The sequence below is a fragment of the Rana temporaria genome, chromosome 3 (assembly GCF_905171775.1).
Source record: "Rana temporaria chromosome 3, aRanTem1.1, whole genome shotgun sequence".
In the NCBI taxonomy this organism is placed as follows: Eukaryota; Metazoa; Chordata; class Amphibia; order Anura; family Ranidae; genus Rana; species Rana temporaria.
In genome coordinates this window covers 252,986,539-253,001,728 of record NC_053491.1, presented here as the reverse complement: position 1 = coordinate 253,001,728, position 15,190 = coordinate 252,986,539, and the positions used below count along the sequence as shown (strand labels likewise).

The 15,190-nt window shown below is 42.9% G+C and overlaps 1 protein-coding gene across 5 annotated transcripts in view; it reads right to left on the bottom strand.

The window, feature by feature from the left end:
• PPP2R2B (protein phosphatase 2 regulatory subunit Bbeta) overlaps positions 1-15,190 on the bottom strand; it is a 482,864-nt gene that overhangs the window by 68,762 nt on the left and 398,912 nt on the right. For all 5 annotated transcript variants that reach the window (XM_040344569.1, XM_040344570.1, XM_040344566.1 and 2 more), the window contains one exon: positions 10,316-10,428. In XM_040344569.1, the coding sequence (XP_040200503.1) occupies positions 10,316-10,428 (113 nt within the window). The remainder of the gene's footprint in view (positions 1-10,315; positions 10,429-15,190) is intronic.

The window sequence follows — 15,190 nt, the reverse complement described above, 5'->3', positions numbered from 1 at the left end:
AGGCCTGCAGAAGGCCGCAAAGCCGCAACCTCAATTAACGGCTGACGCGGGTCCGCCGCGATCAGGCGGCGGGGGAGGTGGGGGCGCACGGAGACACAGTATTTTGTGTCTCCATGTGCCCCCACCTCGCGATCGCGGCAGGCCCGCGCGGCCGGTAATTGAGGCCGCGGCTTTGCAGCCTTCTGCAGGCCTAAGTTTCCCTGGGCGCCAGGTCACCATTTCTTGTCGCAATTGCGACCGGGCGCCTGGATATTGTCGAGCCCTGCATTAAAGCCCCTTGAATTTTTGCTATACTTCTGGCGCTTCAACTTGCAGCTCTCCTACACACAGGCTGTTGTCTGCCCACCTTGTCTCTCGTCCAATCACAGAACGCTTTGTATTCTAAGAAGCCAGCATGGTGGCTAAGTGGTCAAAACTTCTGCAGCACGTTCGAATCTTAAGCATTGCAATCCTTGCATGGCATTTTCATGTTCTCCTTGTGCCTGCATGGGTTTCCTCTGGGGACTCTGGTTTCCTTGCCCCAGTATGTGTATATGCAAGAATGTGAGTTAAGGACCTTGTAACCTCTTTGAGGGCAGGGACAGATGTGAATGTACAATATGTGATTAAGTAAATAAATAGAAAGGGGAGAAGAGGGTCAGGCAGTAAAGGAAATTCAGAGAGAGGGCGCCACCATCCAAGTGTAAGGTTTTTGTACACTCTTGTGTATATTTACATACATTTTGTTCACTGGATTGTTTATTTGGAATTTTTGTGTACCCTCAGTTTTTTCACTGGACTGTTTATTTGGAATCTCTGTGTACACTTAGTTTATCCCACTGGACTGTTGTATTACCGGCTCTGACCGCTAGCGGCGAGGCCGCCTTATACATTTATACATATACACATATATTATTTGCACTTTATTGTATTATTGTTCCTTTGTATGGACTCACAATAACTTGAATCACTTCTGACTGCTAGTCATATTAAGTATACAACATCACCCTGGTATATACCACAGTGCTCGAGTCTTCTCTGAGCACTTTACTGAGGCACTTTTACCTTTCCCACACCTAGACCTATTCGCGGTAGCCCCATTGGGTCTGATAAAAGTTTATTTAGTACCAATTCTTTGGTACGTACAGCCTCCAGCTGAGACAGCGCCACCACCCCCCACACCTTCTACATATTCTCTCTGTGTCCTCTAGGGGATTACATATCGGGGGGGGCTGCAGTCTCATCCTATTCTTCAATTTATACATTTGGCCTTCTATACCCCATTCTTTGCTACCTATCTCCATTTACTGGTTCCCCAAGCGCGGTTCTCCACCTCATTAGATTTAGAGTGCCTCCTTGTCCTCTGTGATGACCTAAAAATAATACCCCCCCCTCCCCCGAGTTTACTATATGGACCCCTTATGTATTTGTACATGTTAACCATATCCCCCTTAAAGCTCTTCTCGAGAGAATACATTCAGTTTTACTAATATTTCCTCAATTCTGAGCTCTTCCATGTCTCTCAGCATCAGAAGCAGCATGTCATCAATGTAACTGAAGTCATCTGTGGAACGGCCTTATAATGAAGAGCTTGGCTGATGGGGCAGAGTTTGGCCAAGAGGCGGCTAGATGGAGAAAGACGTGGGACTGCTGTGATGTGCTGAGATAGAATGCCTGCTCAGCGGCTTCCGGGTATCTTTGGCCTGCTTGGCAAGGCTCCATTCCTTTTTCAAAACAGAAGCCCTGAAAAACACTACACCTCCTTGTAAGAGGTAATGCCCTTTGAAACACCTTCATGCCGAGCTGATCCTTGCCTAGTGGGCTGTAGATACCCAAATACCACTGAGCAGGCTTGACAGTTTGCGTACAAGCTTCGCACATCACAGCGGCCCATCGTACTTTAAAAAACTGTCTTGTCGCCATTCCATGAGTGTACGCAATTTAAAAGCATGACGTTAGGTAGCCATTTACGCGGCGTAGCATCATCTTATATTTTACCAAACAATTGGGTGTTATATTTGTGAATTAAAATTCATTATATTATTTTCTCCAAAACAATGTGTGTTTAATAAAAAATTGCAACACCCACCATTTTATTTTCAAGGACCTCTGCTTAAAAAAATATATAATGTTTGTTCCAAGTAATGTTTTAACTGAAAACAAAAAGAAGCAGATTTTTACATGTGAAAAGTGTCAGAATGGGCTTGGGCAGCTAAGGGTTAAAGTGCCTCCATATAATTACATCCAATTAATAAACCGGCCCCAATGGATAACGGAGAAACAGAAACAAATGGCGTGAATCTAACGAGTAAAGAGTACAACAACCTGACTGGGGTTCTAACCCTATCCTTTCCAAAGGAAAAATAAGGGGGACTAGGCAAAAAAATACAAAAATAAAGCAGTGCCAACAGCTGATCTATAGATTATAGTTTGAGTAGTTGTTCTAAACTACCTGCATATCTTTTTTTACAAGAATTCTGAAAGGTAAACATAATACAAATCAAGATTCAAGTGACAAAAAAAAAAACAGTATTTTTTGTCAAAAATGTAATTTCCTGAAAACAGGGCCAATTTATATGCAATGTCTGTCGAGAAGCTGCAGTGTGCGAATCCAGAACTCGGCATGTCTGAACCGTGTGTATGTGTGACTTAGCAGGAGCTCTCAGTAAGCTGTCACCCTGGGGAATAAAGGCAGGACAAGGAAGATGAGCTTCATCACACTTGGCTCATTCCAGCAGCTCAGGCTCAGCAGTCACATCTGCTACATGGAACAGCTCCAAGATGATATCCATCCCTTCTCTGAATTTGAATGCAGGCAAAACAACTTGCTGCCTTTTTCTGTGACCTCCCTCTGGCCTTTGGAGTCTTTCTATATCCAGCAGAAGAGTGTCAGGAAGGTCTGCCACACTTTTGAATATAAGAGATATGACAGCAGGAAGAAAAAACAGCCACTTAGCTGTCATGAGGCTGCAGTTACTCCAGACCTATGCGCCTCTGGCTGAGCCATCTATAGATTCTAGTAGCAGGTAGTGCTGCACATTTTTTTCCTTTCAAAAAATAAATAAAAATGTAATTCACAGATGCATTCATTAAAATAAGTGACAGATCATACTGGATAAGATCACAAGTGCGAAATTATGCAGAGAGATGAATGAATTATTAAAGCTTAAAACAAGCGACTGCATTAGTCAGACATTGATAACAATACTACAGCCTTGTGCACACTGGGGCTCTTCTGAAAGCTTTTTATCCTGGCAGGAGCACGCCTAAACAGTGTTTCTTCAATCGCATTTAGACGCATCAAGCAGTAGGGCATTTATTCATTTCATTGGGCAGAATATTCATGTATTATGGTCATTGAAATGAAAACAACAAAAAAAAGGTTAAAGAGCTAAAAGAGGATAGCGTTAACGCGTAATTAGACGTGTTTCCCCACGTTTAGGCGTGTCAGGCATTTTTATAATGCTCAAAAGCTTTTCTCCTGAACACTTTTTTCTGCCTTTAAACACATATAGTGTGCAAGGACACACAAGTCCTTGCACGGCGAGTTTAGAGGCAAAAAAAAAAAAAAAAAAAAGACGAGAGAAAAAATAAATAAAAAAGTTAAAATGCCCATAAAAGCAGTATTTTTTAGCTCAAGCGTGTATGAAGTCTAAAGCTCAGGATCTGGTATGGTGGTGTGCCTTATAATGAGATCATATAACCAACAACATGCACAGATCAGCCATAACTTTATGACCACCAACAGGTTAAGTGAATTAACACTCTTGTTACAATGGCATCCAAGTTGGGAGATATACAGTACATACATGCCAACAGTCCCAGGACAATCCCGAAAATTGGACCCTCATCCCCGATCAAAATCTTGATTTTGATTTTTTATGCTTTTTTTGGCAGTGTTACCGGCCGTCGCAGCTTCTGGTTATGAAAACATGGCCCTGGGATCTCCTTCCGGCTAACAGGTCTCTTTCCCCTGTGTTCAATGGAAAGGGGAGGGCCTCCGACCCACGCAGCTAACCAGCATCAGAGTACAAGCGAATTGTCTACTTGTACACTGAAGAGAGAAGCCGGTTAGCTGTCCAGGTTGGAGGCCCCTCCCCTCTCCACTGAACACAGGGGAAAGAGAACTGCTAGCCGGAAGGAGAGCTTGCGGCCATGTTTTCTTAGCCAGAAACTGTGGCGGCCGGTGACGGGTTGCCTAATGAATATTGGGAGATCCTGCAGGCACCACAGAGCAGACTATCCACACCCCCGTTAAGCCACACCCAATATTTAAACGATACCCATTTTTCGCCACGTCTTTCACCCCCACTACGTAATTATTATAAAACTCTGCCTACAGACAAAAAAGTGTCCCTATACATTTTTTGGCAATAACGACAGTATTAGGCAGCGAGTAAACATGTTATTTGGGAAGCTGATGCGTTGAAGGCAGAACTGGGCATCACAGTCATGTATGGGGCTGCATAGCTACAGACCAGTCAGAGTGCCCATGCTGACTCATGTCCATAGCCAAAAGCACCTACGATGGTCATGTGAGCATCAAAATTAGACCAAAGAGCAATGGCCTGGTCTGGTGAATCACGTTTTCTTTTACATCATGTGGATAGCTGTGTGCATGCAAGTCCATTACCTGGGAAAAAGATGGCACCAGGATGTAGTATGGAAAAAAGGCAAGCTGGTGGAGGAAGTGCGATTCTTTGGACAATGTTCCACTTAGGTCCTATTATTTATATGGATATTACTTGACATGTACCACTTGCCTAAAAACACCGTTACTGACTAATACACCCCTTGATGGAAACCGTATTCCCCAACGACAGTGGCCTCTTTCAGCAGCATAATACACCCTGCCTCACTGCAAAAAAAAGTTTAAGAATGGTTTGAGGACCACAACGAGCTTGAGGTGTTGACTGGGCCTCCAAAGTTTCCAGATCTCAATCCATTTCAGCATCTGCAGGATGTGGTGAAAATACTGATCCACGAAAGCCCCATCTCGCAACCTACAGGACTCTGATCTGCTACTGACAGCTTGGTGCCAGATGCCACAACATAACTTTAGATGTTTAATGGTGTCCATGCCTCAATAGTCCAGGGTTGTTTTGGTGGCAAAAGGGGGACCTACTCAATATTAGGTGGATGGTCAAAGTTATGGCTAATCCGTGTTTCTGCCAAAATCCTTACTACCCTCAGCTCCAAGCCCCTTCCATAATGTTGGTGAGGTTTGGATAGATCTCAAGGCTTTTGCCTTCTAATATTCAAGAAAAACACATTTTCAAAATTCATCTCTTTCAAGATCCAGCTATAGGATAACTATTTTAGAGTATCCACAAATATGAAAATATATTTCTACCAACAAAAAAGGAAATGGGGGCAAACATAGCCACTTATGCAGAAACTTCCTGGCAGACTGATCTTTGAGGTATAAAATCAATCATCTGAGTTGGATTCTATCTGACTGATCATAATTTGCTTAGGGTTTCTTTACCAAATAATTGTAGCCAAACCTTTGACCAGAAAACATTTACCAGACACCACGTTTCCCAACATGCCTGAAAAACAAAACACTAGAAGCCAATACCTATTTTTCAACTAATAAGGACTGGCGGTTCCACAGTTTGCAGTCAAACATCAGCAAAGTTAAAATTATACACACGTTCTATAGAAAAACCATTAAATCGCCCCCTGCCTTTATAATCTCCTATCGCAAAGACAAGTCCTCTAGTAATATAGAAAAACTGCTTTTTTTACCAACGTATAGAGTTTCCTATGTTAACAAACATATTTGTCAAATGCAATTGCATATATCGCTGTGTAGCTGGACATTGCTGGGCCCCATAGCAATTATATGGTCTGCTATAGTTATCTTCTGCATCATACTCAGGTCTCTTCCTTGTAGCAGTACATGCAAGTTAATTAAAACCGCCGGACTGGTAGCAGTGCATGAAAATCCACTGAAATTCTCACTATTCAGGGCTCATAACTATACGGTTTATCGCTTGTATAATGCTCACACATGTCAAGACTGGGTCAACTTCAAGCCATGCCCCTAGATCAGTGGTGACGAACCTTGGCACCCCAGATGTTTTGGAACTACATTTCCCATGATGCTCATGCACTCTGCAGTGTAGGTGAGCATCATGGGAAATGTAGTTCCAAAACATCTGGAGTGCCAAGATTCGCCATCACTGCCCTAGATCCACTGAAGCCCCAACTGGATCTGCAGAACAAAGACCACATTATGGTGTGACAATTGTTTTTTTTAAGTACCTATTCATAAAACTTTGTTGGTTTGTTTTGGATAGAGAAGTGTTGGAACCTCTTTTAGGTGTATAGGCAGCAATAAAACCTATTGAGAGCTTTACTCTATGTGTGCTAGAGACCATTGCTACAAGGATAAAGTAGTAGGAAATCCAAAATTTTAGTTATCAGGGGTAAACCTCCCATTGGAGACACCTGTTTTAGTTGCAACCATGAAGAGTTTGAGGGGGTATGAGGGTAAAAGGGGGAATCTCTCCAACAGACGTAAAAATAAAAATGGAACACCACAAAAAAATGCGATAGGTGCTAAATTTGTTTACTCTATACCACAAAGGTCCGTAAACACAAACAATAGAAGCACTCACAAATACCTCAATACCTTGGTGCGTAAAAATGCATTTCCTCTTTAAGTGTGTTTCAATAAATCATAAGTGCATAAATAGTGTACATGTCTATCCATAAATAATACACAAGTACACCTTTCCAACCCTTAGATTTTGTGTACACTCGGTTTTGCTCTCTCGCTTTTGGGCAGTTTAGGTTCACCTGGGACACAGGCTGAGCTCTGTAGTGTGTGAAGCAGACAGATCTGCTAAAGCTGAGGGGAGACACCAGAGAGCACAGCAGCTTGTCTAGAGACTGGGGGAGAGGTGAGAGAAAGATGCAGTGCTGAGGTGGCACTGACAGGTACTTCCTACCCCTGCTAGCTGGGTCACAAACCCCCAATTGGAGGACTGTGAGATCTTACAAAGGCGAGCTTCCAGGAAGTGGTAACAGAATTGAACTGCATGACCTCCCATGCAGAATCTACTGTATTTCATCCAGACTAGAAGCAGAGACTATTTGTGACATACGCTGAATATTGGAAGCACAGAAGAGTTTGCTCCTTCATGATAGGAGTCCTCTTTTGCATGAAAGTGGATGCCTTCCAAAAGCAGAAGGGTTATTTGAGCCACCAGCCTGGTGGACCCAATTGATAGTGTGATTTGACCTTTGCATTGTGGGGTTTGTCACTCTGGTAGGCGCATTGTGATGGTGGTGGTGTTCACAGCACTAGATGGGGAAAGCAAGTGAAGTTTGATGCACCATTGTATTCGATCTTCACAGACGGACACGTGCACATCATTTATGGACTTATGATGTATTGAAACATGGGATTGTTATAATGGGTATGCAATAGCGCTACACCACAGAAAAAATAACTGAAGGGGTGTCATACATTCCTACGTTATTCATATCCGGTTACATGAGATGATAGCACTTTGTATACAATGTTTTTACTTTACATTATTAAATCTCTCTTCCATACAAGACATCTTTCAGTGGACCAAAAAGCTCAATAACATTTTGAATAATAAGATACGTTGCAGTCTTGCAATTTAGCCTGCAACTTTAACACCGCAAATATCCCCAGCAGTTATATGTAGTGAGATTGCTGTACAAATATTGTTAATGCCTTCAAAACACAGCATGGTTAAATCCCTATTGATTGGATGATTCATACAAGGCTAAAATTTCTATAGAGATGACCAGAATGCTGTAAGGACAACGCATCAGTCCCGTGGAATTCTTTCTATGACATGGTGTCAAGCATGCAGTCTAACAGCTATATTTACAGACGACTTGGAATTACAATTTTAGGTAAACCTGCTGCAAAAACATTCAGTATATACAAATCACTGGTGAGCATATAAAAGGAAAAGGGCAACATATGCAAGCAACCTGTAGTATTTATACACTAGGCAATTGGTTCTATTTATAATAAAATTTGCTGTGCAAATGTCACAACTGTCGAGAATAATCCCTGTAATGTGTCTAATATTCCCATTTACTTTGACTGTTTGCTCCATCAAGTGGCCATACTGCAGTATTATCCTGGTTTAGGCATTCAAAGGAAAATACTGCATCATGGCCACTAGATAATTTAGACTATCAAAGGAAGTAAACATATTACATGGATTTACATGGCAATGGCTATGTAAATGCTAAGACCTTGACACAATGATTTATTTTTCTAAATAGACCTCAAAGGGTTTTGAAACCAATACTTATGTTGTAAGATAGGGTTCATCAGGCATTCTATGGCCACTGTGGCGTTCATGAGATTACTCTACAGATGCACTAGACCAGTGGTTCTAAACCTTTCTAGTGCTGGGACCTCTTGATAAAATTTCCTAAGGTGTGGGGACCCCTAACACTAAATTTATTTTTGTAGCGTAGGTTGTTAGCACTCAAGGCAAGACAAGTAATTTGGGCTCCCTGAGTCCCTTCCACTCATACAGTATTGAACCCCCTTGTGGTACATTTTAGGATGTACCACACTCTTTGTTCTCCTTTCTTTCCCCTTTATCTCTCTCTAACCCAATTTATTTTTGTTTTTTCCCTTATCCGTCTCTTATTATTTCTCCCCCTTATTCCTCTCCCTTCCATGTATTCTCTATTTTTCTTCCGTCCCTTACTCCTTGGTGGGGGGTGGGGGGGGGGATGGGATGAGTGGCACTGTTGGTGGGGATTAGGGATCAGTGGAAATGCTGGGGGGGGAGTTCTGATCAGCCAACTTTAGGTCATCTGCTGATCTGAGAACTGTAGTGGGGACTTTAAATGGCAACTATGATCACAGGTAGTGTTACTCACTGTCTCAGACTTTATGGTGTCTCGTAGCAGTGACACCTATGTGGAAATCAGGAGATAGGGTCTCCTCCAGCCCCTCCCACTTCACATTTCTCACCAGTCAGCTGACCTCTAGCCTCCGGCTCCCAGCCATGCCGTGAACTGAATGGGGGGTTGCGAAGAGGCTGGGTGGGCGGCCGTAGGCTCCAGGGACAGCCCTGCTAGGTGGCCGCAAAAAAAGTCAGGAACAGCCCAGGATTTGGTGACCCCTGGCAAATCATCATTTGATCCCCGAGGGGGTACCGACCCCCAGGTTGAGAACCACTGCACTAGACAATCTATTATCTGGCTGCAGGAAAGCCATTCTTAAAGGGGTTGTAAAGGAAAAAACATTTTTTCATAATAAGCATCCTTTACCTGCAGACATTCCTATTTTCACTTCCTCATTGTTAGTTTTTGCTCAGAAGTTGCTCTATTTCTTCTCTGTTCTGTTCACTTCCTGCTTGTCTGATTATAACACCACCGTGAAGGGAGGCTTTACTGCGGTGGTCAGTGACGTGCTCGCCCCCTCCTGGGAACTACATCTGTGCGGCAGGACGCTCTCTACGTGTTAGAGACTTCAAGGAGGTGTGAATTACTGGGCGTGCCGCAATGCATACTGGGAGATGTAGTTCTTACATGAACGAGCGCCGCTAACCAGAAAGTGAATGAGAGAACAGAAACTAGAATGCCGGAGGTGATATAGATGAAGGAATTAAATAGGTATTTACTCATTTTTTAACAGAAAAATTACACTATTCTGTCTATCTACCTTGCAGACATTAATTTTAGGCAAAAAAATGTTTTCCTTTACAACTCCTTTAAGGTCAGAATTTTTTCTGTATTCTTCCGTTCTGATAAGCTACTGAAATGTATAACTATATGTCTGGAAATGCCATTAATTTCTCTTTGATGTAAATCAAGTTGTAATTTACACCTAAAGCAGTTCCACACTGGGGAAACCGTATACTCAGTACCATGCTGAGTGACTTTACCAGGAAGCAAGCGCCCCCTCTGGGGTTGGCAGATCCATGGCACCCTGGGAGCAATGCTACATTCCAACCACAACAAATGTAATAGCTCCTGGTGTCAAAGGGAAGGAAAGTCATCCTTTACTATATTTGAGGTAGCAGAGTTATATTTTCATCGTAGGTCTTCCTAACTGCAGAATAAAAGCAAACTTTTTAACCTTATAGTGCCCTATAGCTCAAAAGAATAATGTAAAATGAAAGGAATAGCGAAGGATTTCAAACATTCAATGAACAGTCCCAACTGGGACCAAATTGTTCCTGACAAATAATTCCTTTTGATTCGAGTATAGAAGCCTGGAGCCTTTATCACTCATTTTAAAATCAGATGGAAATGCATTATTAACAAACACATTCTGTAATGCGAAATAACGTATCAATGTGAGCAGCGTTCTTACTCGAAGCGTAGTTATTGTGCATGGGTCACGCAGCCTTCCTTCTTCATCTTTCAAGTTATAGCCCTCTGGTCTCTTGTCACGCTCGCTGACTTTCCATAGTTTTACAGTTTTGTCTGGAAAAAAAGAAAAAAAGAGAAAAGTACTTACAAGAATGTTAGGTATTTTAAACATGAAGTAAATTCTTTGAGTTTTCAGGCAGAAAGTCCCTCAGCTCAAGCTACTTAAAGCTCATTTATTAACAGCAATGGTGTGCAACAACCAACAACTGCATATCTGCCTTCATCAATATGGTTGGGTGGGCTATTGATTGCGGATTGGCATCAACACCTTATTTAGCATAGAATGGTGCTTTTGACATTTACACCTTTGCTATCCACTCTGCCCTACCATCCTCATACACACAATCAGATTTTCCGACAGGAATTGTGTCTCGACAGCCTGTTGGCGGAAAATCTAACCATTTGTACGCTCCATCTGACAATTGTTGTCAGATTTTAAGCGTACAAATATTGGATGGCAGGCTGTAAAATAATTTCCGTGAACGGTCTGTTGTCTGATTTTCCGATCATGTGTACACAAGTTCGTCGGACAAAAGTCAAAAATACGCATGCTCGGAAGCAATGCTCACCAAACACGTTAGCAAAAGGTGCCCAAAGTGTGGCACTAAATATCTGAAAAACCACATAGTACGTCACTGTGTTTGTTGGCTGACAATTGTGTGCCGTTTGTATGCAAGACAAATTTCTGGCCAACGCCCTTTGGACAAAAGTCTGACGATTTGTCTGCGGAAAATCCGGACGTGTGTACGAGGCTTAAGACTTCAGTTATATTGGGGGAGATTTCCTAAAACTGGAGCATACACAAATGTAGTGCACCTGTGCATAGTAACCAATTCGCTTTTAGTTTTTTTTTATCAAAGCTTTATTGAAAAAGCTGAAGTTAGACGTTGATTGGTTACCATGCACAGCTGCACCAGATTCAGGGTGCTCCTGTTTTAGTAAATCTCCCCCATAGTGTCCAATCTACATGCCCAGGGTGCAATAACTGATCACAGGTGCAGTACCATGGCAACTGCAGATCAATTACAGACTAAGATGGCAGCTTCCAGGGCTGTAAAGGATAGGAGGATTTTGTTCCGCTTTAACAGTCATGTTAATGATGCATAATCTGGATGCATTATTGCAGATGCCGCCAAGAACCATTTTGGTGAGTTTTATTCAACTCAAGTGTAAAAAAAAAATCCTTTCATAACCAATGTTTTGTTTAGCAAACCTCATAAGCAAAGTGCTTAGCTGTGTAGAGAACATGGGCCAATGACAGGGAAGGTATTACAGTTTAGCTTCCATCTTACTACAGATCTTATCTGCTTATGACTCTACCTGGAAGTTTAACTTTTTTAAAAGGTTAGTTCATGGTTACAAAAAAACTGCCAGGGCAGATAGGGGGCATCTGTAGATAAAAGCAAACTGCATGGCTTTCTATAGGTGTAGGCCATTCATACCTCCTGAAGTCTGACAAGAACACTCCCAGGATGTTGCCAAGTGAGGCTTAGCCAATACCACTCACCTCCTCCATCACAGAAGTGAGCTCGCAAACAGAGCTACTGCATTGGGGGAGAGAGAGCATGTGAGCAGTGGCGGCTGGTGCTGCACCCCCCCCCCCCTCATGGCACCAGCCTGTCACCCTGCACCATACATATATCCCCCCCATCGCCAGCTCTTACCCTGTGCTGGCCTGGTGGCGAGGGCCTCATCTCCCCTCGCCATCCTGGCAGGGGATGGGTACAGCGGGCACAGGATACAGGCATTCCCGGCTCTGTACTGAGCTCTGGTTGGAGGGAGATGACAGCCTATAGAGAGCTTCTTGATTGGCGGCTGGTGGGTCGTGCTTCCCAATGCGTGATGTCTCCTCCCTCCTCGGCGACCAATCAGAACGCTTATTTTTTGGCCAATTGGGGAGGAGAATCAGTGTAAAAATAGCAAATATTGATTCACCCCGAGCCCACCCTTTTTTTGAAGCCTATTAGATTGGGGGGGGCGTCCCTGCGCCCCTAATGGATGGGCCGCCACTGCATATGAGGGGGTCTCGAGTCTAAAAAAAACTCACACTCCTGTGGTGCTGGAGGTGAGCAGCGACTACTAGGCCTTGCTTAGCAACGTCCTGGGAGCATTCCAATCAGGCTTTGGAAGGTATGTAAATTTCCCACATCTATAGCAAGGGCATTATTCAACTTTAGTCATAGCTGCACAACTTGATTTTATCTACAATCAGCCCTTACCTACATAGACCTTTTTTGTAAAGGTGAACTAACCCTTTAAGTGTATTATTTACTTTATACTTCATTTATATTCCCCACGCAATTCTAAAATTACAGGACTCAAACAATAGGGGTGTTTTATTGCAAGTCTGAATTTCCTAAACAAAGCGCCGCTATTCCTAGAGATCATAAAAAATAAATAAAATTAACATACAAAATTCTCTTTTTACACATCATCATAGTCAATCGTGGATTCGTCTCCTGCCCTGCTTGCCTGAACAAAGCCCCTTAAGGGAGTTCGTACAAATGCAATAACACGGTACATTTAAAAAGAATAATTTTAACTTCCTGTCGATGCTGAAAATGTCACTCAGATCGTTGAGATAATATCTGTGTTAATCAAAAAACTATTTTAAAACTCAATTAACAGAACATTACACCATGTAATTAATCTGTATTCTCCCACAATGTGCCCCCCGCCTCCCCGAACATATTTAAGGGGACTGTGAATTGTATTAAAATGATCAATTGACTAGCTGCTAACTCACTTCTCAGAAATGCTAACCTTTCACTGCAAAGTAATTACATAGGAGCATATGTTTTGGAGATATGTTTAATCCCTTCACTGAGGAAGAACTCCGGCTGCTAGTTGGGGACTCCAGGATAAAAAGGCAAACTGTGCCCCTATTAAAACAGGTCTGATAAAATGTGCAGGAGTATATCTGGAGATCAACGGATACTTTTTTGCTTTGAGCATGCACTACTTTTTTTAATTTCCCCAACTGAGAAGCATTTTAAAAGCCAATCACTAAAATCTCAAATGCTTTAATATGGAAATCTAATTTCAAAAGTCATTTTCAACATTTATAAATCTGCAGCTTCATTAATACCTGGTGACCCTGCCATAAAAATGTCCTTGTTCAAGCACTTCCTGCTATAGAGAGTGACAACATGTTGTTTAGGTTTCTCAACTGTTCTCTGCATTGGTACTCCATCAAAGGCTTTTAGTTTCAACAGACACTATGCAAGTATGGCACCGTGAGAAATGCCAGGCAGCCATTAGCAGCCTACGGGGCACCTTTTCCCCCTTCTTGCCCAGGCGTATTTTCAGCTTTCGGCACTGTCACACTTGAATGACAATTGCGTGGTCATGCAACGCTGTACCCAAATACAATTTTTATCTTTTTTTCACACAGCTTTAATTTGGTGGCATTTAACCACCAGTAATTTTTCTCCTTCACTGATGTGTGCTGATGATGGGCAACACTGTTGAGCTAGCACTGGTGGACAATGATGATCACGCTGTTTGTGTGGGGAAAGGAATGCCAATAACTGAAAAAACACAGTGATCACAGAGCGCACCGTGGAGGGCACGATCACAGGAGGAGGAAATTTGGCTATAGCGCAATTGGCAAGTGGTTGAAACGGGGTGGCAATTTTTATGTTACACTATGCTTTAAGCCAGCTATAGACTGTTCAAATCTCGGACAGTGCAGCGAGGACTGGCTGAGCTTCGAACCATCTATGAGCTTGATCAACTTGGATACAACCAGCCCATCAGATTTTACACGCAATTGTTGCTAGTGGCTATTATCGCCGCTAGTAGTAATCAATGTGTTCTTCCCCCACCGGGAGATCACAATGGCTCCACGAGAGGGATTTCCCCCATCAATACCGACTGGTTACAGGAAAGAAAATTGCTCCTTCTATGGCCGGCTTTAGCAAACTAGGGGCCAGATCCATGAAGCGCGGCGCTTCTTTCCGTCCGGCGTAGTGTATCTCAGATACACTACGCCGCCGTAACTTACAGCGTATTTTCAGTATTCTCAAAGAATTTGCGCCTTAAGTTACGACGGCGTAGTGTATCTTTGTCGGCGTAAGGGCGCGCAATTCAAATGGATATGATGGGGGCGTGTTTTATGTTAATACGTCTTGACCCGACGTAAATGACGTTTTTTTTGAACGGCGCATGCACCGTCCGTGGGGGTATCCCAGTGCGCATGCTCGACATTAACCCGCAACAAGCCAATGCTTACGACGTGAACGTCATTCTACGCAAAGCCCTATTCGCAAACGACGTAAAATTTTCTAAATTCGACGCGGGAACGACGGCCATACTTAACATTGAGTACGCCTCATATAGCAGGGGTAACTCTATACGCCGAAAAAATACTTACGGAAACAACGTAAAAAATGCGCCGGCCGGACGTACGTTCGTGGATTGCCGCATCGAGCTAATTTGCATACTCAACGCGGAAATCGACAGAAACGCCACCTATCGGCCAGTGTAAATATGCACCTTAGATCCGACGGCGTACTAAGACGTACGACAGTCGGATCTAGCACAGCTTCAGGCGTATCTTGTTTTGTGGATACAAAGATACGCAGGAGCAAACTAGAAGTTACGTGGCGTATCAATAGATACGCCAGCGTAACTTCTTTGTGGATCTGCCCCTAAATGTCAAAGTTATGGTTTATATGTATAACTCTCCTAAAGTACCAAAGTGGTACAGGAAATAACTGCAATGTAAAATTGAAATGCACTAAAAGCCTACCCATTCAGTGCTTAATTTTTCTCTAGGCATTGCTGTAGTTCACTATACTACTGCACTAATTTT